This window comes from Oncorhynchus masou, chromosome 23, assembly GCF_036934945.1.
Source record: "Oncorhynchus masou masou isolate Uvic2021 chromosome 23, UVic_Omas_1.1, whole genome shotgun sequence".
In the NCBI taxonomy this organism is placed as follows: domain Eukaryota; kingdom Metazoa; phylum Chordata; class Actinopteri; order Salmoniformes; family Salmonidae; genus Oncorhynchus; species Oncorhynchus masou.
In genome coordinates, this window is record NC_088234.1 from 46,535,570 (window position 1) to 46,563,273 (window position 27,704).

Below are 27,704 nucleotides of genomic sequence, written 5' to 3' on the forward strand. Positions count from 1 at the left end.
TAGTGTAGATATCAACTATGAAATAACACATATGGAATCATGTAGTAAACAAAAAGTGTTAAACATATCCAAATATATTTTATATTTGAGATTCTTCAAATAGCCACCCTTTGTCTTGATGACAGCTTAGCCCAGCTCTTGGCATTCTCTCAACCAACTTCACCTGGAATGCTTTGCAAACAGTCTTGAAGGACTTCCCACATATGCTGAGCACTTGTTGGTTGCTTTTCCTTCCCTCTGTGGTCCGACTCATCCCAAACTCAATTTGGTTGAGGTCGGGGATTGTGAAGGCCAGGTCATCTGATGCAGCACTCCATCACTCTCCTTCTTGGTAAAATAGCCCTTGCACAGCCAGGAGGTGTGTTGGGTCATTATCCTGTTGAAAAACAACTAAGCCCAAACCAGATGGGATGGCGTATTGCTGCAGAATGCTGTGGTATCCATGCTGGTTAAGTGTGCCTTGAATTCTAAATAAATCACATACAGTGTCACCAGCAAAGCACCCCCACACCATAACACCTCCTCCTCCATGCATTATGGTTGGAAATACACATGCAGAGATCATTCGTTCACCCACACCGTGTCTCACAAAGACATGGCTGTTGGAACCAAAAATCTCCAATTTGGACTCCAGACCAAATGGCAAGTTTCCACCGGTCTAATGTCCATTGCTCGTGTTTCTTGGACCAAGTAAGTCTCTTCTCCTTATTGGTATCCTTTAGTAGTGGTTGCTTTGCAGCAATTCGACCACAAAGGCCTGATTCACACAGTCTACTCTGAACAGTGTCTGTTACTTGAACTCTGTGATGCATTTATCTGGGCTGAAATTTCTGAGGCTCTGCAGCAGAGGTAACTCTGGGTCTTCCATTCCTGTGGCGGTCCTCATGAGTGCCAGTTTCATCATAGCGCTTGATGGTTTTTGCGACTGCACTTGAAGAAACTTTTAAAAGTTCTTAATTTTCCATGTTGTCTTAGTCATGATGGACTGTTGTTTCTCTTTGCTCATTTGAGCTGTTCTTGACATAATATGGACTTGGTCTTTTACCAATTAGGGCTATCTTCTGTATACCCGCTCACCTTGTCACAACACAAATAATTGGCTCAAATGCATTAAGAAGGAAATAAATTCCACAAATTCACAAGGCACACCTGTTAATTGAAATGCATTCCAGGTGACTACCTCATGAAGCTGGTTGAGAGAATGCCAAGTGTGTGCAAAACTGTCATCAAGGCAAAAGGTGGCTATTTGAAGGATCTCAAATCTAAAACCTATTTTGATTGGTTTAACACTGTTTTGGTTACTACATGATTCCATATGTGTTATTTCATAGTTTTGATTTCTTCACTATTATTCTACAATGTAGAAAATAGTAAAAATAAAGAAAAACCCTTGAATGTGTAGGTGTTCTAAAACTTTTGACCGGTAGAGTACATATATTATGGCATCAAACAGTGTGATCTCTTTTGACCTAAATAGTTAACCTTGAGCACTGTTCCATGATCAACTTTAATACGTGTTTAAATGATTTCAATACAAACTATGTATACATGTTATACATGTATTATGAAGGATTGATTTAAGGGGGATGAGGTAAATCACCATCTCATTTTCTCCTCAAAGGGATCTCCGCTTGGATCACAGTCAACTTCCTCATAGGTGAGGGCCTCCCGGGTGGCACAGTGGTTAAGGGCGCTGTACTGCAGCGCCAGCTGTGCCATCAGAGACTCTGGGTTCGTGCCCACAATTGGCCTAGCGTCGTCCGGGTTAGGGAGGGCTTGGTCGGTAGGGATGTCCTTGTCTCATTTGTCTCATCGCGCACCAGATACTCCTGTGGCGGGACGGGCGCAGTGCACGCTAACCAAGGTTGCCAGGTACACGGTGTTTCCTGCGGCACATTGGTGCGGCTGGCTTCCGGGTTGGATGTGCGCTGTGTTAAGAATTGGTTTGCAGAAGAAGCAGTGCGGCTGGTTGGGTATCGGAGGACGCATGTCTTTCAACCTTCGTCTCTTACGAACCCGTACGGGAGTTGTACCGATGAGACAAGATAGTAGCTACTACAACAATTGGATACCACGAAATTGGGGAGAAAAAGGGGTAAAATTTAAAAAATAAAAACTTCCTCATAGGTGAGCTAGTTTCAAACTTTGATTACTGTCAGTTACTACTGTCATAAGTAGCATTGGTAAGGATCGATATAGATTAAGATCCAAGATTAGGAGTACTATATGTAAGAGAAAATTAATTCCATTGGAGACGTGACCATCTCTACCCAAATATGGTCAATATCTGAGTCACTAAGGTGTGGCGTGGTGAGTTATGGCGTGGTAAGGTGTGGCGGGGTCAGTGTTTACTTGGCGTGACGGATTGAACTAAAGGCATCCTGTACTGACCCTACCACCCTTACCCTCCGGGGCCCTGGCCCCAAACGCAATGTTCAGAACAGGCTTAATTCTGGTACATAAACAGAACACCAGCAATATAGATTAATATTCTGGACAAGACATTTTGATTACCTGTTATTGGATTAGCCTAGCGCTGCATCCCCAGTTCCTCTTTGGTGACCAAACTGGTACTGCCCCCCCACCCCAACCCCTCTCTTGCTCTCTCTGCAGAGGGTCTCCACGGCTCTGACACACCCACTGTGGAGATGCTGGATTTGGGAGGGGGGTCCACTCAGATCACCTTCTCCCCTCAGGATGAGGTACAATAAGGCATCTCTGTTTGATAGCGGACGCTCATGCCCACAGTCGGTCTCTCTCTCTCTTTCACACACATACACAATGAAGCCAGATCTCTTCTCTAAAGCAACACAAACTACCAGGATGGTCTCTCATTTTAGGGCTTAATCTGCAAATGCCCCACTAATCCTAAAGGGCTGGTAAATAAACGTTGGGCATTAGGTTGGATGGGAGGGGAGGGGGGTTTCTTGTTCCTTAACTAGGTCAGGTCTTGTACACGAGGGATTGAGGACCAATTTACCATGTCATTACACTGCTTTTCAAAGAGTTTAAACTCTCCCGGCAAGCCATTCACGCTTTAGGGATGAAATTGGTTTGCAGATTGCGGCAGTTTTTTTCTCCTTATTGAGTAGATCCTTTTTGTCGGTTTTGATGTCTAACAGCACAGTGTGATATGTTGTATAAGCTAGCTGGTCAACCAGGAATTGCCAAGGTTAATATAAGAAAACATGTTTGATTCTGACGTTTACATCTAGAAATAATGTTTTGCTTTCAAATGTATACAGCCACACAATGATCATTTATGTTTTGCATCATTTTTTCTCTCCAGAAGACCATCCGGGCCTCACCCATCGATTACATGACATCATTTCAGATGTTCAACAGCACCCACACACTCTACTCACACAGGTACTACCATGCACGGTGTTTAGACCGATGGTTGTGCTCTTTGGGAAGCCCTCTTCCCACTGGGTACACGCTGGTCATGATATTACGTTGAACCAATGTGGAATAGACGTTGAATTGACGTCTGTGCCCAGTGGATTCCGTCTTTGTCAAACCTGCAGTGTGGTGCATCCAAATGCAAACTGGTCACTACCATGTCACAACAAACTGGTCTATTTTGTCCTCTAACATGATTTAATTGGGGGGGAACTTATTGCTGTTTAAAAAAATAAATAACATGTTTTAAGTGAGAAGTAGGCATTGGTCTGAAGCTGAAAAATAAAGGAAATTCACATGGGCACCACAATTCCTACTTCACCCATGCTCTACCAAGGTTTTCCAGCACACAGCTTTGATCTACTACAGTAGCTATGATGATCTATTGTACTTCAAACAATGTGTAGACAGGTTGCTTAGGATTCAAACCTTTCTTAAAATAGCCTAAATTAGTGGTTTCTTTGCAGCAATTTGACCACAAAGGCCTGATTTACACAGTCTCCTCTGAACCGTGTCTGGTACTTGAACTCTGAAGTATTTATTTGGCCTGCAGTTTCTGAGGCTGGTAACTCTAATGAACTTATCCTCTGCAGTAGAGGTAAGTCTGGGTCTTCCTTTCATGTGGCGGTCCTCATGAGAGCCAGTTTCATCATAGCTTCATCACTGCACTTGAAGAAACTTTAAAAGTTCTTGAAATGTTCCATATTGACTGACCTTCTTTGCTTATTTGAGCTGTTCTTGCCATAATATGGATTTGGTCTTTTTTTCAATTTAAAGTTTTATTAAGTTTTCTTATTTTTCAATCAACCAACAAAACACATTCCACATTCACAGTTTTGACAGGCTTTAAAAAAAAAGAAGAAAAAAAAGTTAAAATATATAATAAATAAAAAAATAATAAATACAATTAAAATAAAAGATTAAGAAAATAATACGTTTTTTTTGGTGTGTGTGTGTGTGTGTGTGTGTGTGTGTATGTGTGTATATATATATATACATACATACATACATACATACATACATACATACATACATACATACATACATGCATACATACATACATACATAGTCGGGCAAAAAAGTATTTAGTCAGCCACCTACTGTGCAAGTTCTCCCACTTAAAAAGATGAGGCCTGTAATTTTCATCATAGGTACACTTCAACTATGACAGACAAAATGAGAGAAAAAAATCCAGAAAATCTCATTGTATTATTTTTAATTTATTTATTTGCAAATTATGGTGGAAAATAAGTATTTGGTCAATAACAAAAGTTTATCTCAATACTATATACCCTTTGATGGCAATGACAGAGGTCAAACGTTTTCTGTAAGTCTTCACAAGGTTTTCACACGCTGTTGCTGGTATTTTGGCCCATTCCTCCATGCAGATCTCCTCTAGAGCAGTGATGTTTTGGGGCTGTTGCTGGGCAACACGGACTTTCAACTCCCTCCAAAGAGTTTCTATGGGGTTGAGATCTGGAGACTGGCTAGGCTACTCCAGGACCTTGAAATGCTTCTTACGAAGTTTCCACTTCGTTGCCCGGGCGGTGTGTTTGGGATCATTGTCATGCTGAAAGACCCAGCCACGTTTCACCTTCAATGCCCTTGCTGATGGTAGGCTTTGTTACTTTGGTCCCAGCTCTCTGCAGGTCATTCACTAGGTCCCCCCGTGTGGTTCTGGGATTTTTGCTCACTGTTCTTGTGATCATTTTGACCCCACGGGGTGAGATCTTGCGTGGAGCCCCAGATCGAGGGAGATTATCAGTGGTCTTGTATGTCTTCCATTTCCTAATAATTGCACCCACAGTTGATTTCTTCAAACCAAGCTGCTTACCTATTGCAGATTCAGTCTTCCCAGACAATGCTAGACCTCATGTGGCTGGAGTGTGTCAGCAGTTCCTGCAAGAGGAAGGCATTGATGCTATGGACTGGCCCGCCCGTTCCCCAGACCTGAATCCAATTGAGCACATCTGGGACATCATGTCTCGCTCCATCCACCAACGCCACGTTGCACCACAGACTGTCCAGGAGTTGGCGGATGCTTTAGTCCAGGTCTGGGAGGAGATCCCTCAGGAGACCATCAACCACCTCACCAGGAGCATGCCCAAGTGTTGTAGGGAGGTCATACAGGCACATGGAGGCCACACACACTACTGAGCCTCATTTTGACTTGTTTTAAGGACATTACATCAAATTTGGATCAGCCTGTAGTGTGGTTTTCCACTTTAATTTTGAGTGTGACTCCAAATCCAGACCTCCATGGGTTGATAAATGTGATTTCCATTGATAATTTTTGTGTGATTCTGTTGTCAGCACATTCAACTATGTAAAGAAAAAAGTATTTAATAAGAATATTTCATTCATTCAGATCTAGGATGTGTTATTTTAGTGTTCCCTTTATTTTTTTGAGCAGTGTATACACACTTCCTCTTGCAGGAACTGCTGACACACTCCAGCCACATGAGGTCTAGCATTGTCTTGCATTTGGAGGAACCCAGGTCAACCGCACCAGCATATGGTCTCACAAGGGGTCTGAGGATCTCATCTCGGTACCTAATTGCAGTCAGGCTACCTTGGCGAGCACATGGAGGGCTGTGCGGCCCCCCCCCAAAGAAATGCCACCCCACACCATGACTGACCCACCGCCAAACCGGTCATGCTGGAGGATGTTGCAGGCAGCAGAACGTTCTCCACGGCGTCTCCAGACTCTGTCACGTGCTCAGTGTTAACCTGCTTTCATCTGTGAAGAGCACACAGGGCGCCAGTGGCGAATTTGCCAATCTTGGTGTTCTCTGGAAAATGCCAAACATCCTGCATGGTGTTGGTCTGTAAGCACAAATACCCACCTGTGGACGTCGGGCCCTCATACCACCCTTATGGAGTCTGTTTCTGACCATTTGAGCAGACACATGCACATTTGTGGCCTGCTGGAGGTCATTTTGCAAGGCTCTGGCAGTGCTCCTCCTTGCACAAAGGCGGAGGTAGCGGTCCTGCTGCTGGGTTGTTGCCCACCTACGGCCTCCTCCACGTCTCCTGATATACTGGCCTGTCTCCTGGTAGCGCCTCCATGCTCTGGACACTACGCTGACAGACACAGCAAACCTTCTTGCCACAGCTCGCATTGATGTTCCATCCTGGATGAGCTGCACCACTTGTGTGGGATGTAGACTCCGTCTCATGCTACCTCTAGAGTGAAAGCACCGCCAGCATTCAAAAGTGACCAAAACATCAGCCAGGTAGCATAGGAACTGAGAAGTGGTCTGTTGTCACCACCTGCAGAACCACTCCTTCTTTGGGGGTGTCTTGCTAATTGCCTATAATTTCCACCTGTTTTCTATTCCATTTGCACAACAGCATGTGACATTTATTGTCAATAAGTGTTGCTTCCTAAGTGGACAGTTTGATTTCACAGAAGTGTGATTGACTTGGAGTTACATTGTGTTGCTTAAGTGTTCCCTTTATTTTTTTGAGCAGTGTATATATTGGAGGTCGACCGATTTAATTTAACTCAGCAAGTCAGTTAAGAACACATTCTTCTTTTCAATGACGGCCTAGGAACGGTGGGTTAACTGCCTCGTTCAGGTGCAGAACAACAGATTTTCACCTTGTCAGCTCCAATCTTGCGACCTTACAGTTAACTCGTCCAACGCAATAACGACCTGCCTCTCTCTCGTTGCACTCCACAAGGAGACTGTCTGTTACGCGAATGCAGTAAGCCAAGGTAAGTTGCTAGCTAGCATTAAACTTATCTTATAAAAAAACAATCAATCATAATCCCTAGTTAACTACACATGGTTGACGATATTACTAGATATTATCTAGCGTGTCCTGCATTGCATATAATCTGACTGAGCATACAAGCATACAAGTAGAACCAAAAACCAAAACATTTGTTCATATTACTCCAGTGCTAGCCTCCCTACACTGGCTTCCTGTAAAAGCAAGGGCTGATTTCAAGGTTTTACTGCTAACCTACAAAGCATTACATGGGCTTGCTCCTACCTATCTCTTTGATTTGGTCCTGCCGTACATACCTACACGTACGCTACGGTCACAAGACGCAGGCCTCCTAATTGTCCCTAGAATTTATAAGCAAACAGCTGGAGGCAGGGCTTTCTCCTATAGAGCTCCATTTTTATGGAACGGTCTGCCTACCCATGTCAGAGACGCAAACTCGGTCTCAACCTTTAAGTCTCTTTACTGAAGACTCATCTCTTCAGTGGGTCATATGATTGAGTGTAGTCTGGCCCAGGAGTGGGAAGGTGAACGGAAAGGCTCTGGAGCAACGAACCACATATTGTTTAGTATTTGGCTTTCCTGAAAATCAACCTTCGGCGATGTTGTTCAGAGAGGTGCATAGAAACGGTAGTATTCTTTCTGTCCTCAGGTTAGTGTGTATGACCCTGCTAAGTTTGGTTGCATGTTGCACAGTGCACAATCATTGTTCAAACTATGACTATACAAACTCTGACACACACCTCTCTCAATCTTATTTATGTGTCTCACACACTGATTCTGCTTTCTGTCTTGCACAGCTACCTTGGTCTAGGCTTGATGTCGGCAAGACTAGCTGTCTTGGAAGGAATCGAGGGACAGCCTTGTATGTGGTTTTTCAATTTGCTTTCATCGTTGCCTTTAAAGACCCTCCCCGTCCCGATAAATAAGCCATTATCTAATCTTTTAATAACATGGACCAAGATTAATTCCTTGCATGCCAGCTGTTGCTGTGATTTAGTTGATGCCTGGCTTTAAGAACTGCCATCAGTCGAATGCCCCGGATGTAGTTCTCCATGGGGATTTGCATTTTAGACATTTGAATTTTAATCAGATTTCTTTGTTGATTCATTTGTTTGTTGTATAATCTATTTATTCTCAATGTTCCCTCAATGCTTTTTTTGGTTATAGGGTTGCTTTTTAGTGTGCCAACAGATGTTGGCCAATGGCCAATAGCCATAAAACCTATGTTGGAGCACAGCAATTTCAGATGCTGTGTCCCCTTACAGCATTTGACTTATATTGGAAATTGTTGGCCAAACGGCAACACCACATTAGTTCATTGTTTATTTTTTTATAAGAGCTCTTAAAAAAGATGTAGCCTTCTCCAGCCATAGCTTCCATATATCTATATTGAGATATATCCTACATGTGTACCAAAACATGATCTACAGTTTGTTGGTCAGGTCCAAATAATTCTCAGTGCGTTCTCTGTTCTATTTTAAACAGTAGAGGGCAGCAGCACCGAGCTAGTAAGTCCCTGCTTGGCCCCAGACTACTCTGGCCAATGGGAACATACAGAAGTTCTGTATACTGTGAAGGGACAAGAAAGCAGGTACAGTAAAAATAGATTAATAACTAACTTAACAATAATATTACTAATGCTAAATACCAATTGTCAAATTCACATAGAAATGTGAGACATAGATCCGTCATTCTCATTGAAAGCAACTCTAAGAAGTGGTAGATCTGTTCTATGTGCGATATTTCTATGATTCCCATTCTTAAGTTTTGTTTTTGCGTCTTTTAAGATGGCGCCGGAGAAGGCAGAGGTTTTAAGTGCCCCCTGCTGATTTGTTTTTTATTAATTTATTTGCGTTGTTTGTAACTTATTTGTTTACTTATTTTGTACATAATGTTGCTGCTACCGTCTGATGACTGAAAATAACTTTTAGACATCAGGACTGCGATTACTCCCCACGGACTAGCAGAATTATTTTTATCCTTTCACGACACTGACGAGCCCGACGCAAAGGATATACTGCTTCCTCGGGAACAGGCCCCAATCCCCATGATCTGCATGAAGAGGAGGCGGAGAAAGAGGGGCCGAAGGGCGGGAATTCGTAGGCGATCGAATAAACCCCCACTTCCCTCCATTCTGCTAGCAAACATGCAATCCTTGGAGAATAAAATCAACGAGTTACGCGGAAGATTTAACTACCAACGCGACACTAAAAACTGTAACAGCTGGCTGGTTATACGATGTACCAGCAGGATAGAACAGCGGCGTCTGGTAAGACAAGGGGCGGCAGGCTATGTATTTTTGTAAATAACAGCCGGTGCATGATATCTAAGGAAGTCTCGAGCTATTGCTTGCCTGAGGTAGAGTATCTCATGATAAGCTGTAGACCACACTACCTACCGAGAGAGTTTTCATCTGTATTCTTCATAGCTCTTTACATACCACCACAATCAGAGGCTGGCACTAAGACAGCATTGAATGAGCTGTATTCCGCCAAAAGCAAACAAAAAAACGCTCACCTAGAGGCGGCGCTCCTAGTATCCGGGGACTTTAATGCAGGGAAACTTAAATCCGTTTGACCAAATGTCTATCAGCATGTTAAATGTGCAACCAGAGGAAAAAGAACTCTGGACCACCTATACTCCACACATAGAGATGCATACAAAGCTCTCCCTTGCCCTCCATTTGGCAAATCTAACCATAATTCTATCCTCCTGATTCCTGCTTACAAGCAAAAATTAAAGCAGGAAGCATCAGTGACTAGATCAATAAAAAAGTGGTCAGATGAAGCAGATTCTAAGCTACAGGACTGGAATATGCTCCGGGATTCCTCCGATGGCATTGAGGAGTACACAACTTCAGTCTTTGGCTTCATCAATAAGTGCATAGATGACGTCGTCCCCATAGTGACCATACGTACATATCCCAACCAGAAGCCATGGATTACAGGGAGCATCCACACTGAGCTAAAGGCTAGAGCTGCCGCTTTCACGAAGCGGGACTCTAACCCGGGAGCTTATAAGAAATCCTGTTATGCTCTCCGACGAACCATCAAACAGGCAATGCGTCAATACAGGACTAAGATCGAATCGTACTATACCGGCTCTGACGCTCGTCGGATGTGACAGGGCTTGCAAACCATTACAGACTACAAGGGAAGCGCAGCCGAGAGCTGCCCAGTGACACGAGCCTACTAGACGAGCTAAACCTCTTCTATGCTCGCTTCGAGACAAATAACACTGAAACATGCATGAGAGCACCAGCTGTTCTGGAAGACTGTGTGATCATGCTCTCCTGCAGCCGACGTGAGCAAGACCTTTAAACAGGTCGACATTCACAAGGTCGCAGGGCCAGACGGATTATCAACTGGCAAGTGTCTTCACTGACATTTTCAACCTCTCTCTGTCCGAGTCTGTAATACCAACATGTTTTAAGCAGACCACCATAGTGCCTGTGCCCAAGAATACTAAGGTAACCTGCCTAAATGACTACCGACCCGTAGCACTCACGTCTGTAACCATAAAGTGCTTTGAAAGGCTGGTCATGGCTCACATCAACACCATCATCCCAGAAATCCTAGACCCACTCCAATTTGCATACCGACCCAACAGATCCACAGATGATGCAATCTTTATTGCACTCCACGTTCAACACCATAGTGCCCTCAAAGCTCATCAATAAGGTAAGGACCCTGGGACTAAACACCTCCTTCTGCAACTGGATCCTGGACATCCTGACCGGTCGCCCCCAGGTGGTAAGGGTAGGTAACAACACATCCACCACGCTGATCCTCAACACAGGGGCCCCTCAGAGGTGCGTGCTCAGTCCCCTCCTGTCCTCCCTGTTCACTCATGACTGCACGGCCATGACTGCACGGCATGACTCCAACACCATCATTCAATTTGCAGATGACATGACAGTGGTAGGGCTGATCAACGATGATACAGCCTATAAGGAGGAGGTCAGAGACCTGGCCGTGTGGTGCCAGGACAACAACCTCTCCCTCAATGTTATCAAGACAAAGGAGATGATTGTGGACTACAGGAAAAAGAGGACCAAGAACGCCCTCATTCTCATCGACGGGGCTGCAGTGGAGCAGGTTGAGAGCTTCAAGTTCCTTGGTGTCCACATCACCAATAAATTAACACGATCCAAGCACACCAAGACAGTCGTGAAGTAGGCATGACAAAACCTTTTCCCCCTCAGGAGACTGAAAATATTTGGCATGGGTCCTCAGATCCTCCAAATGTTCTACAGCTGCACCATCGAGAGCATCCTGACAGGTTGCATCACTGCTCGGCCTCTGACCGCAAGGCACTACAGAGGGTAGTGCAAATGGCCAAGTACATTACCAGAGCCAAGCTTCCTGCCATCCAGGACCTCTATACCAGGCGGTGTCAGAGGAAGGCCCTAAATTGTCAACGACTCCAGCTCCCCTAGTCATAGACTGTTCTCTCTGCTACCGCACGGCAAGCGGTACTGGAGAGCCAAGTCTAGGTCCAAGAGGATTCTAAACAGCTTCTATCCACAAGCCATAAGACTCCTGAACATCTAGTCAAATGGCTACCCAGACTATTTGCATTGCCCCTCTCCCCCTCTTTACACCACTGCTACACTCTGTTGTCATCTATGCATAGTCACTTTAATTACTCTACCTACATGTACATACTACCTCAACTAACCGGTGCCCCCGCACATTGACTGTATCGGTACCCCCTGTATATTGGCGGGTAGACTAGTGGTTAGAGCGTTGTACTAGTAACCAAAAGGTTGCAAGATCAAATCCCGAGCTGACAAGGTCAAAATCTGTTCTGCCCCCGAACAACGCAGTTAACCAACTGTTCCTAGGCCGTCATTGAAAATAATAATTTTTTTCTTAACTGACTTGCCTAGTTAAATAAAGGTAAAATAAAAAATACAAATAGTCTCACTGTTGTTATTTTACTGCTGCTCTTTAATTACTTGTTACGTATATCTCTTATTCTCATCCGTATTTTTTTTTGAATTTGCAATGTTGGTTAGGGGGTTTTAAGTAAGCATTTCACTGTAAGGTCTACACCTGTTGTATTTGCCGCATGTGATTAATACAATATGATTTGATTTGGACTTTTAGTTTCGTACACCAGCTGAAAATACTATGCTTTTGGTTAATATTGAAAATATATTTCACAGCGGTTTAGGTGGTACAATGACTTTCTATCCTCTACACAATTGCTTGTTTTGTCACTAACTGAAATTAGGCGAACTATTAGAATTTTAGCAAACAGGAAACGGTGGATCGATTTCTGCATGTTGTACCTTTTAATAAACAATTCATTGCCTTCTATAGACAATGCCTAACCTGACCATTTGTTTGTGTATTAAGTTTTGTTTCTGTTTCAGGAGAGCCCATTTGAGTCCTGCCTTAGGAAAGTGGAGAAGTTGCTGTTTCAGAAGGTGAAGAAGGCAGAGGACGCCAAAGATATTGAATTCTATGCCTTTTCATACTACTATGGCAGAGCTGTGGATCTGGGCGCTATTGGTAGGAACCTTACCGACCTTTTGCCACTTCAGTTGGTTTAAAAGAATATGCTGCTTTGTTTAATGATATCTTCATATAGTAATTTAATGTTCTATTCTAATCTCCCCTTTCACTCAGATGAGAAAACAGGAGGGACTATAAAAGTCACCGATTACATGGATGCTGCTAAAAGTGGTAAGACAGCGCCCTCATGCTGCAGTTGTGTACTGTATGTGGTTCGCTGCTACTGAACTATGAACTTGACTTATCCCTTTTAATCAACGCTTTAATTATTGGAATTTAGTGAATACTTGCAAGAAATCACCATTTTCTCCCAGTGTGCAACGGAATGACAGTTATTCCCAGAGAGAATACTTTCCTTTGTCTGGATCTAACCTACATCTCTCGGATGCTGCAAGAGCTTGGTTTTCCCAAAGAAAAAGTATTTAAGGTGAGAACCAAATGCAAAGAAATGGCATTTATCATTCAATCGAAATCAATACATTTCCATGGGTCTGCAGCTGATGGTCAAGGAAGTGATTGTGTGCTTTCAGCTGGCGAGGAAGATTGATGAAGTGGAGACTAGTTGGGCTCTGGGGGCTACTTTCTACTACATAGAGTCCCTCCACAGTCAGTGAGCTGCCAGTTTCACCTCACTTGTTGCTGCAATGATATGCCAGTGTTTCTGTGCTGCAAAGTACTCAGGCCTGTTTTCCCAAAGTGATTGCACAGAGAAAAAGTACAAAGTTTCCCGAATTTTAGTTTATTTTACCAGTTGCCTTTGGATGTTTGACTTTATTTTTGCAGGCGTGGTTTGTTTATGCTTAATGAATGTTGTTTGTGTAATAAAGCACATGCTACTGCTGTAGTTTAAAAGAGCATGACCAGTTAAATATTTGGTATTTGAATATAACATTGTGCTAAAATGTCATTTTCTGTGTACAATTCAGAATCAACAGGGTTAATGAAGGCATATGTATTTTGAATAAAAGAAAATTTAGATTCCACATCTTTATTAAATTATTCTGCTCAGACAAACCAAGCCACTGACATTTCCACTATAAACAGATGAATGTTCTAATCTTTAAAATGTTACATTAGGGACTCATAGGAATGCATCACACCACTCTCTCAGGCACTGGGAGCAGGATGTAGCGTTCCTGGTGTTGGCTCCGCTGGTGTCTTTCAGCCACTCAGTGAACAGCTCCCCATCCTTCCGCAGCAGCAGGTACTGACCCAGAACCACAAAGGCCTAAGAAGGAGATGCAGCGGTTATCCTACATATTATTTTGTTGCAGTGGGCCTGCCCTTAAGTGCAGGTCAGTACTGTGGTGCTACTGTCCATGGTGGGAAAATCATCAAAACAAGCCTTGTCCTGGGGACCATTTACCAGTCGCCATTTGCCACGAAGCCAACGCCTTGACAACTTAAGGTGCAGGAGCTCCACAATACTTGACCTAACGTTAACATTCTAAGAGGTAATTAAAAAAAAAAATCTAGTCTAGAATGCATAGCATGTGAAGCGCTGTAAAAAACGAACGACTTTACTCTGTCAAAACCTTGCTCCTCCAGTTTTTTTCCCAAGACCTCGCCAATTCCCGACAGTGCAGTCACCGGTTTATCGCCCATGGGTTCTGCAACGAAGTCCCTGTGCTTCTGAGAAGTGGTCGACATTTCTGCAAGAGACAGCTGCGCAATGATGGTCTAGTAGTCAAACAACTATGCTGTCTGTGCTAACTCACTCTAATAACATTCGCTCTAGGCGTGTCGGTGAGCCATAAGGTACCTACAGCTTCCAGTTAATATTTCAAGAGACATATGTTGAAATAACTTACACTATTGTATTTCACGTCCTTACCCGAAACACTGGACACACTGGCCTTCACTAATTGTTACCGTGCGTTTATGATTTGACGGATCACGTGCTATAAAAGTGCGCGAATGTACGCACTAAAACACCTGTAGATAATTAAATGAGACTGACGATAGGCTACTCATGGTAGGTGGGGATTGATGGTCTGTTTATATAGCAGGTTAGGATAACTAACAGCGGGTTAGGTGAAATAACGTAGCAGGGAAGGATAATGAGGTTAATGTTAGGAAATGGCATAGACGGCGCATAAATTTCAAGTTTGCGGAATCTTGTTTTGACCATAAACATTCACCTTTATAATAAAGCATTCCATGCATCATCACATTTGCAGACTTATGTAAGAAACCATTATATTCATAATGTGATGAGTAGATTGGATAGTCAAAATTTAGGCTATAATATAACTCGATCACTGTTCGCAAACAGACCGTTCAATGCATGGCTGAGTGCATATAGCAGGGATCATCAAGTAGATTCAGCCGAGCACAGATTTTTACTTGAGCGGATTGTCAGGAGGCCTGAACATAATTACAAATATTTGTCAACTGCAAATTGACAGCAAAAAAACCCAAACGGACTAAAACAGAATGTTTTACATGCTTACATTTGTATACGATCACATACTGTATATCTCTATTATGCGTGGGAATACTTTGGAACAGATTTTACAGTATTTTATGTCCAACAATAAAACATTTAAAACATATATAGATTAAATATATATATTTATCAGTGGAGGCTCCTCAGAGGAGGAAGGGGAGGAACATCCTCAGTGAATTTCATATTTTTTTAAAGGAAAACATTGAAAAAGTTATTCTTTTTAGATTAAACTATACTAAATATATTCATGTCACAAACTAATTGATTAAAACATAGTGTTTTGCAATGAAGGTCTACAGTAGCCTCAACAGCACTCTGTAGGGTAGCACCATGGTGTAGCCGGAGGACAGCTATCTTCCTTTTTCCTCATGCCAGTACATTGACTTCAATACAAAACCTAGGAGGCTCTTGGTTCTCACCCCATTCCATAGACTTACACAGCAATTATGACAACTTCCGGAGGACGTCCTCCAACCTATCAGACCTCTTGCAGCATGAACTGACATGTTGTCCACCAAATCAAAGGATCAGAATCTGGTACTGAAAGCATATGCTACAGATAGTTAGTTCTGCATAAAATGTGGTGACTCAAAGAGGGAGAAAGACAGTTTAACAAATTAATTTCTTCAACAATGAAGGAGAAGTGAGAAGGATGTAATTTTGTTCACTTTCAGTTTCACTTACTTAGCTAGCAAATGAGGCTGGCTAGATTAGCTACTCAAACACCTGGCTCAAACAGAGGGATGCTATGTTAGCTAGCTGGCTACAACTATCCAACACAACACTGGAACTCTTCCAAGTCAAAGCTTTTGGTTTTATTAATTTATTGCCACCGGGTCCCATCGGTCTAACTGCTCACTGACTATAAGCTGTAAGGTTACTGCATGACTGTAGCGGGTTTACTAACGAATTTGCTCTATTAGCTATGTTGATTAAGATGTTATGTTAGCTAATATGGGGACAACGATGTAGGCTGTGTGTAGCGGTTATGACATGGATTGGCTTGGAAAGTTTTTTTTTGCCTGGTCACATACAGCTGATGTGTTGTTCATTGAAGTCCACAGGCGAAGGGAAAAGAGGAGGAGAGTGCATAGAGGCTAGAATTAATACAACGTGGCTGCTATGAAAGTGAACTATGTTTGTGTGATCAGGGTGTATTCATTCTGCCGATTCTGTTGAAAAGCATTTCTGAAACGGAAGAAAACGTAACGGGGATAAAATACCTGAATTTGTCCAATAGAAACTCTCGTTTGCAACTGTTGAAGTACTGATTTACACCCTAGATATGCTAGATACAGGCAATCAGTGTTTAAACCCTTTACGATTAAGATCTGTGAAGTTGTTAGGATTTTTACGAATTATCTTTGAAAGACAGGGTCCTGAAAAAGGGAATTTTCTTTTCTTGCTGAGTTAATTAAAATATTATATATATTTTTTTTGCTCAGAAAACTTGGGGTGCTAAATAAAATCACCAGCGAGTCAAATTCGGCACGCAGCCACCAGTTAGAGAACCCTGGCGTGTAGCGTAGAATGAGCCTAGGCTATAGGCTATACAAGCTACGTTTCTTCTTTGTATGGTAAACATTGTGTCTTTTATAAACGCATTTCAGGCAATTCTACTACACTTTATATGACTGGAGACATTAACAGAATATTGTTTAATTAAACATATTCAGGGTAGACTACTCTGCGGACACTGACAAACATATCAATAAAAACGACATTATCTATAGGTCTATGAGAAGGAGAGGCACAACTTTGATAATGATTGAATTGGCTATGCACAGTGCGCTTGCCGGGGATGCCTATGCCCCCCCTGCTGATGCCAATATGCTATACTGTTGTTCTCACAATGAAGCTGCATTTTTTTTGCAACTAAAAGAGAGATTACAGTCGTTTCATTGCCTTCTCTTTACAGCAATACACTACATTTCACTGACAGTCGCAAGTCAACAATCATCTATTTGGTATTTGCAGTGAGCGCTGCGTTTCTTTCCAACTGTAGGTAATGCAATTTAAAACAATCCACATTGTATTTTTTAAAGAGGTTAAAGATCCTCTAGCCAAATCATGCTTTAGTAGGCTAGCCTATTTGAATTAGTCAACGTATTTCTGTATAGACAGGAGAAGGCTAATTAGGCTATATAATTTCGGCAATATATTTGAATTTCCTTTTGGGAAGCGCTTAGCTTCAACTACCCGCATGGACGCGTTGACTATTGGAAAATGTTTAGGCCAAAGACACACTGTGGTTAGGTTTATCTACAATGCTCGTCGTCAACAACTGTTGTCCCCGACACTATCACTAGATGGCGCTGTAAGACGATCTAGCCACAACGAAACGGAAACAGGCCATCAGTCCCGATCTTATAGCTAAATGGCCCCGACATACCATAAATCAGTAGCATAACCATTGAGATATAAAATAACAATCATAACAAGTGCAAGTAGCTAGATTATACCAAACATTATTTATAATTCCCACTTCTTTCTGTGACTATACTATTACAGAACATTACGACGTCGACATCGACGCGACGCTTGCTCTAGATCTGACGTCAAGACGTTTTCTTTTTCGCACAGATTGACCAATAAGAGACAAGTGCGAACACACTCCCCTCCCATCAATCCAAACTGATAGAATTAAGGGGTGTGTTTCGAGGAAGTTTTTTTTCTTCTGGGAACCAACTGTCTGCCACCAAGGGCTATCAGGCGCGGATCTTCTCAACTCAACTTCTAATCAATTCAAACCTTGCACAAATTCGGGTAGAGTTTATCTGAAGCTATGAGCAGCCCACTGAGTGATCATGAAAAGAGAAAACAGATCAGCGTGCGTGGCATTGCAGGGTTGGGCGATGTCGTAGAAATCAAGAAAAGTTTCAACAGGCATCTTCACTTCACTCTTGTCAAAGATCGCAATGTAGCCACCCCTCGGGATTACTACTTCGCCCTGGCTCACACAGTCAGGGACCACCTCGTTGGGAGATGGATCCGCACTCAGCAATATTATTATGAAAAAGATCCAAAGGTAAACGCGAAAACATCTCCCGAAAGTATACAGGAAGTGTATGGGATTCGGTTTCCTTGTTACTTTGATGCACATGGAATGTGTCCAGTTGCATTTTGAAATCAGTGGTTATTTGTATTATTGGTCTGCTCTTCATGCACGTTTATATTTGATTATTCACAGATGGCCTGTATGTGTAGAAGAGGATACCCAATTTACTGCAATGAGTTGTTTCCATAGACTGTATGAAAAATCATTATTTTGTTCAAAATTGTATCAGCTTCCTAGTGGTGGCTGCAACCTGGTCTCAGAGCATTTCATAATATTCTGTACGTAAATCCGAGACACTTCATTTAGTGTACGTTACTCTTCATATTGTATGTATTAATTTGTGAATGTCCATCTCCCATTTCGTATATATGATATGTTACGAATTTGGAAAATATAGAATGTTATGAATTCTAGCATGGTGGCTAACGTTAGTTAGCTGGCTAGCTAGCTAGGCTAAGGGTTCAGTTTAGGAGTTGGGTTAGCTAAAGGGGTGAGGGGTTAGGGGGGTTTGAATTTTTTTTAACTAACAGTTGCAAAGTAGCTCTAAAAGGTAGTAAGTAGTTGAAAGTTTACTAAAATGCTCAAGTTGTCCATTCAAACTCGCACAGATTGTTTTTGCAATCTGTCTTTTTTTTGTGTGTGTGTGTGTGTGTGAATTTTTACCCCTTTTTCTCCCCAATTTCGTGGTAGAAGCTACTATCTTGTCTCATCGCTACAACTCCCGTACGGGCTCTGGAGAGACGAAGGTTGAAAGTCATGCGTCCTCCGATACACGTCTGCGCATTATGCCCTGAATATATTCTACCATGCCCAGAAACCTGCTCCTCTTATTCTCTGTCCCTAATGCTCTAGGCGACCAGTTTTGATAGCCTTTAGTCGCACCCTCATACTACTCCTTCTCTGTTCCGCGGGTGATGTGGAGGTAAACCCAGGTCCTGCATGTCCCCAGACACCCTCATTTGTTGACTTCTGTGATCGAAAAAGCCTTGGTTTCATGCATGTCAACATCAGAAGCCTCCTCCCTAAGTTTGTTTTACTCACTGCTTTAGCACACTCTGCTAACCCTGATGTCCTTGCCGTGTCTGAGTCCGGGCTCAGGAAGGCCACCAAAAACTCAGATTTCCATACCCAACTATAACATCTTCCGTCAAGATAGAACTGCCAAAGGGGGAGGAGTTAGCCTGCAAAGTAATGTCATACTTTCCAGGTCCATACCCAAACAGTTTGAACTACTAATTTTGAAAATTACTCTCTCCAGAAATAAGTCTCTCACTGTTGTCGCCTGCTACCGACCCCCCTCAGCTCCCAGCTATGCCCTGGACACCATTTGTGAATTGATCGCCCCCCATCTAGCTTCAGAGTTTGTTCTGTTAGGTGACCTAAACTGGGATATGCTTAACACCCCGGCAGTCCTACAATCTAAGCTAGATGCCCTCAATCTCACACAAATCATCAAGGAACCCACCAGGTACAACCCTAACTCTGTAAACAAGGGCACCCTCATAGACATCATCCTGACCAACTGGCCCTCCAAATACACCTCCGCCGTCTTCAACCAGGATCTCAGCGATCACTGCCTCATTGCCCGTATCCGCTACGGAGCCGCAGTCAAACGACCACCCCTCATTACTGTCAAACGCTCCCTAAAACACTTCTGTGAGCAGGCCTTTCTAATTGACCTGGCCCGGGTATCCTGGAAGGACATTGATCTCATCCCGTCAGTTAAGGATGCCTGGTCATTCTTTAAAAGTAACTTCCTCACCATTTTAGATAAGCATGCTCCGTTCAAAAAATGCAGAACTACGAACAGATACAGCCCTTGGTTCACTCCAGACCTGACTGCCCTCGACCAGCACAAAAACATCCTGTGGCGGACTGCAATAGCATCGAATAGTCCCCGCGATATGCAACTGTTCAGGGAAGTCAGGAACCAATACTCGCAGTCAGTCAGGAAAGCTAAGGCCAGCTTCTTCAGGCAGAAGTTTGCATCCTGTAGCTCCAACTCCAACAAGTTCTGGGACACTGTGAAGTCCATGGAGAACAAGAGCACCTCCTCTCAGCTGCCCACTGCACTGAGGCTAGGTAACACGGTCACCACCGATTAAATCCATGATTATCGAAAACTTCAACAAGCATTTCTCAACGGCTGGCCATGCCTTCCGCCTGGCTACTCCAACCTTGGCCAACAGCTCCACCCCCCCCCGCAGCTCCTCGCCCAAGCCCCTCCAGGTTATCCTTTACCCAAATCCAGATAGCAGATGTTCTGAAAGAGCTGCAAAACCTGGACCCTTACATATCAGCTGGGCTTGACAATCTGGACCCTCTATTTCTGAAACTATCCGCCGCCATTGTCACAACCCCTATTACCAGCCTGTTCAACCTCTCTTTCATATCGTCTGAGATCCCCAAGGATTGGAAAGCTGCCGCAGTCATCCCCCTCTTCAAAGGGGGAGACACCCTGGACCCAAACTGTTACAGACCTATATCCATCCTGCCCTGCCTATCTAAGGTCTTCGAAAGCCAAGTCAACAAACAGGTCACTGACCATCTCGAATCCCACCGTACCTTCTCTGCTGTGCAATCTGGTTTCCGAGCCGGTCACGGGTGCACCTCAGCCACACTCGGTACTAAACGATATCATAACCGCCATCGATAAAATACAGTACTGTGCAGCCGTCTTCATCGACCTTGCCAAGGCTTTCAACTCTGTCAATCACCATATTCTTATCGGCAGACTCAGTAGCCTCGGTTTTTCGGATGACTGCCTTGCCTGGTTCACCAATTACTTTGCAGACAGAGTTCAGTGTGTCAAATCGGAGGGCATGCTGTCCGGTCCTCTGGTAGTCTCTATGGGGGTGCCACAGGGTTCAATTCTCGGGCCGACTCTTTTCTCTGTATATATCAATGATGTTGCTCTTGCTGCGGGCGATTCCCTGATCCACCTCTACGCAGACGACACCATTCTATGTACTTCCGGCCCGTCCTTGGACACTGTGCTATCTAACCTCCAAACGAGCTTCAATGCCATACAACACTCCTTCCGTGGCCTCCAACTGCTCATAAACGCTAGTAAAAACAAATGCATGCTTTTCAACCAATCGCTGCCTGCACCCGCATGCCTGACGAGTATCACCACCCTGGATGGTTCCGACCTTGAATATGTGGACATCTATAAGTACCTAGGTGTCTGGCTAGACTGTAAACTCTCCTTCCAGACTCATATCAAACATCTCCAATCGAAAATCAAATCAAGAGTCGGCTTTCTATTCCGCAACAAAGCCTCCTTCACTCATGCCGCCAAACTTACCCTAGTAAAACTGACTATCCTACCGATCCTCGACTTCGGCGATGTCATCTACAAAATTGCTTCCAACACTCTTCTCAGCAAACTGGATGCAGTTTACCACAGTGCCATCCGTTTTGTCACTAAAGCACCTAATACCACCCACCACTGCGACTTGTATGCTCTAGTCGGCTGGCCCTCGCTACATATTCGTCGCCAGACCCACTGGCTCCAGGTCATCTACAAGTCCATGCTAGGTAAAGGTCCGCCTTATCTCAGTTCACTGGTCACGATGGCAACACCCATCCGTAGCACGTGCTCCAGCAGGTGTATCTCACTGATCATCCCTAAAGCCAACACCTCATTTGGCCGCCTTTCGTTCCAGTACTCTGCTGCCTGTGACTGGAACGAATTGCAAAAATCCCTGAAGTTGGAGACTTTTATCTCCCTCACCAACTTCAAACATCTGCTATCTGAGCAGCTAACCGATCGCTGCAGCTGTACATAGTCTATTGGTAAATAGCCCACCCATTTTCACCTACCTCATCCCCATACTGTTTTTATTTATTTACTTTTCTGCTCTTTTGCACACCAATATCTCTACCTGTACATGACCATCTGATCATTTATCACTCCAGTGTTAATCTGCAAAATTGTAATTATTCGCCTACCTCCTCATGCCTTTTGCACACAATGTATATAGACTCCCCTTTTTTTCTACTGTGTTATTGACTTGTTTATTGTTTACTCCATGTGTAACTCTGTGTTGTCTGTCCACACTGCTATGCTTTATCTTGGCCAGGTCGCAGTTGCAAATGAGAACTTGTTCTCAACTAGCCTACCTGGTTAAATAAAGGTGAAATAAAAAAATAAAAAAATAAAATAAAACACAACCCAACCAAGCCACACTACTTCTTAACACAGCGCCATCCAACCCGGAAGCCAGCTGCACCAATGTGTCAGAGGAAACACCTGGCAACCTTGGTTAGCGCGCACTGCGCCCGGCCCGCCACAGAAGTTGCTAGTGCGCGATGAGACAAGGACATCCCTACCGACCTAGCCCTCCCTAACCCGGACGACGCTAGGCCAATTGTGCTTCGCCCCACGGACCTCCCGGTCGCGGCTGGTTATGACAGAGCCTGGGCGCGAACCACTGCGCCACCCGGGAGGCCCGTAGCCACCTGTCTTATGTAACCAAATCAAACATTACATATCCTACCAATTTGAGTGGCTCGGTTTGACATTTTACTATGTTACGTCTAGTCTGAGACCAGGCTGAGTAGTAATTTAACACACCGGTGAATATCTACTTTCAGGCATTCGGCTACCAATAGCATAGCTCTCAAGAACCCAAGTGTGGTATACCCAGTTTACAGCCGGCCCCCCTTAGGTTCTCAGGAGATGGTACTGATCACAGCCTGCTCCCTCGCGAAGTACACTCCCGATGCTCTGTTTAATCCCGACGCTCAATCTTAACGCAAATACGCCTCACCAGCGATACGAGGTTGGAAAACTTTTGGAACCTAACTTTCATAGCGAGAATTTTTTAAATTTAAAATACAAAATATACACTTACTGTGCGAAGCGACACATCCTCCCACCTTGCGCAGGCATTTACATTGGACCATTCCACTTTTCCTGTGTTTCTCAAATACAGCTGAGTGCAACTTTCCTAAACTGCGTACAGTAAAAGTGTATCTTTAGTATTTGAAAAAGTATTTTTTCATTATAAGAAAGTTAGATTCCAAATGTACTTGCGTACTTGCGTTTAGACAAGCGTATTTTGGCAGCACTGAAGCGTCAGTGAAATATAGTCTAGTTATCTTTACTCATTGTGTATTTATTCCTCATGTTATTGTTTTACTATTCTATCACATTTTTTTCTCTCTGCGTTGTTGGGTAGTAAGTAAGCATTTTTACATATCTGTGCATGAACATGCTGGAAACATGCCAGATATTGCATAACCTGCATCACAGTGTAATGGGCCTGAAAATGTATACATTTCTCTACATTCACTTTTCATCAGGCTAAACATGGTCTGTCTGCCATAGGCTTCCTTTCTACTTGGAAAGGGAATTATTTGAATTCAGAGTGAGCAATCAATGCAGTACAATCAGTAAATTACCAGCTGCAGTGGTGACAAAGCACTGAGCTCCAGCCAAACCTAAAGATCCCAGCAGCATAATGTAACGTTCTCTCTAACAAATGATTCTACCAATGCACGTGATCTGAGACAATGACCAGTTCCAGACCTTATGGACAGGGTGATGGCTTTGAATGAATAACAGAAAAACCTGTTGGCTTTTCAACCGTGTGTTGTTCAGAGCTAAATTCTTGCAAACAGTATATCCCCATGCCATCCATTGTGTGGAACTAAACAGTCCCTCATCTGAGAAATACTTTTTTCCCTCCTGCTCTGGCAACAATCAAGCTGACACGTTCCTTAGCATAGCTTTGCATGGGTTCTGAATTTCAACAGTACCAATGACTTGATGGTATTGCTTCCTCTCTGGGGGGTGGTGAGGGTGGTGGAGGACTGAGGGGGAATAGTCGTAGCAGTGAATAATCTGAGATGCGTTAGGCTACAAGTGACCAAGTGCTGAGCAGAGGGTCTGCAGTACTGCGTGTTAGTGATTTATGATGTCATGCTGACCCAACTTTGCTCAAGTCTGTAGCACAGATTCTTCAGCTTCTGATGATCTCAAGTTGATTAGCGCCACTGAATGACCGGTCACACATCTGTTTTGCTACAAAGTGTTTGAGTCATTGTGCCTACAGTATATCATTTTTTCCAGACCGTTTCTTTGACTGTCTACATATCTCTGAAATGCTGAAACCCATCTGTCATCTTCAGAGGATTCACTATCTATCATTGGAGTTTTACATGGGTCGAACCCTTCAGAACACCATGATCAACCTGGGCCTGCAGAATGCCTGCGATGAAGCCATCTACCAGGTAAAACCATACACCTGCACTGCCAGTGTCTTTAAAAAATCAAATAAAAACTGTACCTCCTGCCATACAGTCAGGATGAAGATGTGGGCCTCAAACTCCCCACGTATCCATCCCTAGTCCAAAATCAGACCTGACTTTGTGTGATGGGCTTATTAGTGTCTCTCCCAGGTACAATGCTTTCATCACCAGTGTCACAGTCCAGCTCCAGCACTGAAGCTCACTGTGTTCTGACTCGAAGGGGGGGGGGGGGGTCATATTGCCATTTGTCCAATACATGTTTTATAAGGCCTCCCTTTCTTTTATCTTTCAATGGGGATTTAAAGAGTTTCTTCAATATTTTTGAATGCTTTTTAGTCACTAGTTCTGAAAGTAGCGCTCTACAGCCAAAAAGTGTTCCCTGAAATTGTGTACCACGTCAATGCAAGCTCTTGTTTTGCTGTTTGTACATCTTGCTAGCTGTCACTCAAATGTTGACGGGCTGAAGCTCATTGGCTAGATCTCAAATTGCTAGGGCGCTGGCCTACGTGGGGGAACATTATGGGAAAATGATGCAGCACAGCTTCTAGAAAAACAGTTGCTTTCAAACTAGGGATTTCGTGGCCAATTAAAGTGAGACAGTAATTCTACTCATAGATTATACATGTTTGAACTACACATTGACACATCCATCCCAAAACGGGAGGTTTATAAAATACTTAGTCGCCAAAGTTCCAGAGCATGTCTTTAATGCTAGTATCTGTAACCCTATTTCTCATGATTAAGGTGCCTTTGCCAGTGATGTTTTAGAGACTATCAGTACAGACTGTTTACTGAGGCTGCCTGCCCCAGTATCTGAACATTAGAGATGTCAACAATGAGTATGACTTGTCTCCACTCTAAAGCCCTGGAAGCTCCGATTCAAACTCACATTAGACAGCTCTGTAAAGCGTTATAATGTTAAAATGAGTTAGTTGCTCAGTGAAAATCCATATTTGGTAATAACTAATACATTTACCCCTGTTACGGCCAGTATGTACTTCCAAAAAAGGTCTAAATAAATATGTACATGCAACCAAAAACATGCCCATTCGACACCTCCAATTTAAATCCGTCATTACAGTGCAGGTTGGAAGTCTACAACAGCTCTATACATTGGAAGTGCCGAAGATGATGATTTCTTTTCCTGGTTGCTTTTATATTTTTATATAGACCTTTTTTTGGAAGTACATACTGGCCGTAACGGGAGTACATTTAAGATAGTTGCTCAGCAAAAATCCATATTTGGTGAATAACTAACACATTTTGACATAACGCTTGCAGAGCTGTCTGTGAGTTTGAATTGGAGCCTCCTTGGGCGATCGAGATGAGACCCGCCAGACTCATGGTTGACATCTCTAACTGACAGATACTGGGGCAGAGGCTACCATGCCTCTCGTATAGTTTCTCAGTGTAATATCTGTTTAGTAGACCTAGCCAATGTGGTCTCCTCAAAAGCAACATGAGATTTAGACCTAATGTACAATATCTGTAGCTTTTAACAATCTTCTTGTTCAGGACAGTGCACCCTTTTGTTTGCACTAAGTTAAAAGAGAATCTCCCTATGAAAAACAAGGCGTCACAGCCTGCAAGTGTGAGGTCTGTTGGCCACGTTGTGTAGACGAGGAGGCCTACATTGGGAGAGTCAACAGCAGTCGGTTCTCACTCAGTAGAGAAATGTAGGCCTATATTTGTTTTATTTCCTCATTGTTCTTCATCGGAACACAATCTACAAGGAACATGATGTTACAAGTGTATGATAAAAAATAAAGAACCACATACCAACTAACCTGCAAGTAGGCTACATACTGCTGTGTCTGTATTGCTTAAATTCAAACCTTAACAGTAGGCTTATTAGGACTACTTGTGCTTGAAGTTTCTACAATGCAGACAAGGGTTACTCAAGTTCATGTCAAACTCTATTGGCACCTGATGCTGATGTATGCCTGGGGCTGTATAGGAGATGTTTCTAATGAGTTCTCTGTTGACCAGCTGGGCTTGGACATAGAGGAGCTGGAGGAGATCGAGGAGGATGCTGGCTTGGGGAATGGGGGACTGGGCCGCCTTGCAGGTAAGGCTTCAAACACTCTTTGTCACAAATGCCTTGTGACACTCAGACATTCGAACATGATCTGTGTGAACTTGAACATCTCACCCAACGCAGGCAAATGTAAGTAGAGCATACCATAAGAAATGGACCGTCACACGTTCTTCCATTTCAGCTTGTTTCCTGGACTCCATGGCCTCTCTAGGCCTGGCAGCCTATGGCTATGGTATCCGCTATGAGTTTGGCATCTTTAACCAGAAGATCTCCAATGGCTGGCAGGTAATGGAGCATGGCATTCTTGGTCACATTTAGCGGTTATTGTGATATTGCATCCGTACATATTTTTGTTCCCTCTCAGGTGGAGGAGGCTGATGATTGGCTGCGGTATGGGAACCCGTGGGAGAAGGCTCGTCCAGAGTACATGCTCCCTGTGCATTTCTATGGCCGAGTGGAGCAAACAGCAGAGGGTGTAAAGTGGGTGGACACCCAGGTGAGTCTGTGCACCAGACACACGTGTACACATACACCATGTGATCCCAGACAAAACATTTGAATCGATCGGCATTTCTCTTCTAAATTCTCTGTTTTCCATTTAATTTCTCCTAATACTCTTTTTTTTTTCTTTGTTCCCTAGGTTGTCCTGGCTATGCCTTATGACACTCCTGTGCCTGGATTCAAGAACAACACAGTTAACACCATGAGACTGTGGTCTGCCAAGGCACCCATTGACTTCAACCTGCAGGAATGTACGTCTCCATGCCCATTTTTAGCATAGATCTGTTTAGCTGTTAAGATATATAGCCTGTTGTCAATAGAGGTTGGTAACACGACACGAAACTTTAATCCAACTGTAGCTGATACCCTCAGGTGCCTGAAAGACCCCTTGCTAGGCCTATGTTAAGAACACACTAGTCACAATTGATAATGGAAGTTATATTGCTGTCTATGGGAGCTAATTCATCTCTAGAGAACTGTGGAATGTAGACCTTGAGCCCAGCCTTGAACTGTGAGTCCAGTTTTGCACAGACATTTCTTTTGAGTTTCTAAGGATCTATTTATGGAAAATACATCCAGATTTTTCTTTGTATAATATTTATTACTTACAAAGCCATCTGGCCTGCAGTAGTTCTTATTCTGGGTTCTTGGTTTCTCCTCTTATATGGCATGTGGACAGAGAGCCAGGGAAATTATGCTAATATAACATCAGGCCAAGATTAATGGCTATTGATGCAA

General features: G+C 43.4%; 3 protein-coding genes across 3 annotated transcripts in view; 2 read left to right on the forward strand and 1 right to left on the reverse strand.

Annotated features, from left to right (window-relative positions):
- Nucleotides 1–1,201: 1,201 nt before the first annotated feature.
- Nucleotides 1,202–13,276, forward strand: LOC135510114 (ectonucleoside triphosphate diphosphohydrolase 6-like). The gene is made up of 11 exons (XM_064930898.1): nucleotides 1,202–1,208; nucleotides 1,622–1,657; nucleotides 2,614–2,702; nucleotides 3,290–3,369; nucleotides 7,938–8,002; nucleotides 8,626–8,727; nucleotides 11,530–11,534; nucleotides 12,521–12,659; nucleotides 12,777–12,833; nucleotides 12,977–13,089; nucleotides 13,193–13,276. Exons 1-11 carry the CDS (start codon nucleotides 1,202–1,204, stop codon nucleotides 13,274–13,276), a joined length of 777 nt encoding a protein of 258 aa, XP_064786970.1.
- A 456-nt stretch (nucleotides 13,277–13,732) lies between these two features.
- On the reverse strand, nucleotides 13,733–14,312 carry LOC135509998 (barrier-to-autointegration factor-like). The gene is made up of 2 exons (XM_064930809.1): nucleotides 14,187–14,312; nucleotides 13,733–13,890 (listed from the first exon to the last, which is right to left on the reverse strand). Exons 1-2 carry the CDS (start codon nucleotides 14,310–14,312, stop codon nucleotides 13,744–13,746), a joined length of 273 nt encoding a protein of 90 aa, XP_064786881.1. The 3' UTR covers nucleotides 13,733–13,743.
- Nucleotides 14,313–17,766: 3,454 nt separating this feature from the next.
- The window catches only part of pygb (phosphorylase, glycogen; brain), a 36,543-nt gene continuing 26,605 nt past the window's right edge, over nucleotides 17,767–27,704 (forward strand). Inside the window, exons 1-6 of the mRNA XM_064932253.1 lie at nucleotides 17,767–18,139; nucleotides 24,308–24,409; nucleotides 26,417–26,495; nucleotides 26,647–26,750; nucleotides 26,830–26,961; nucleotides 27,106–27,217. Of these exons, the coding sequence (XP_064788325.1) occupies nucleotides 17,897–18,139; nucleotides 24,308–24,409; nucleotides 26,417–26,495; nucleotides 26,647–26,750; nucleotides 26,830–26,961; nucleotides 27,106–27,217 (772 nt within the window). The 5' untranslated portion in view covers nucleotides 17,767–17,896. The remainder of the gene's footprint in view (nucleotides 18,140–24,307; nucleotides 24,410–26,416; nucleotides 26,496–26,646; nucleotides 26,751–26,829; nucleotides 26,962–27,105; nucleotides 27,218–27,704) is intronic.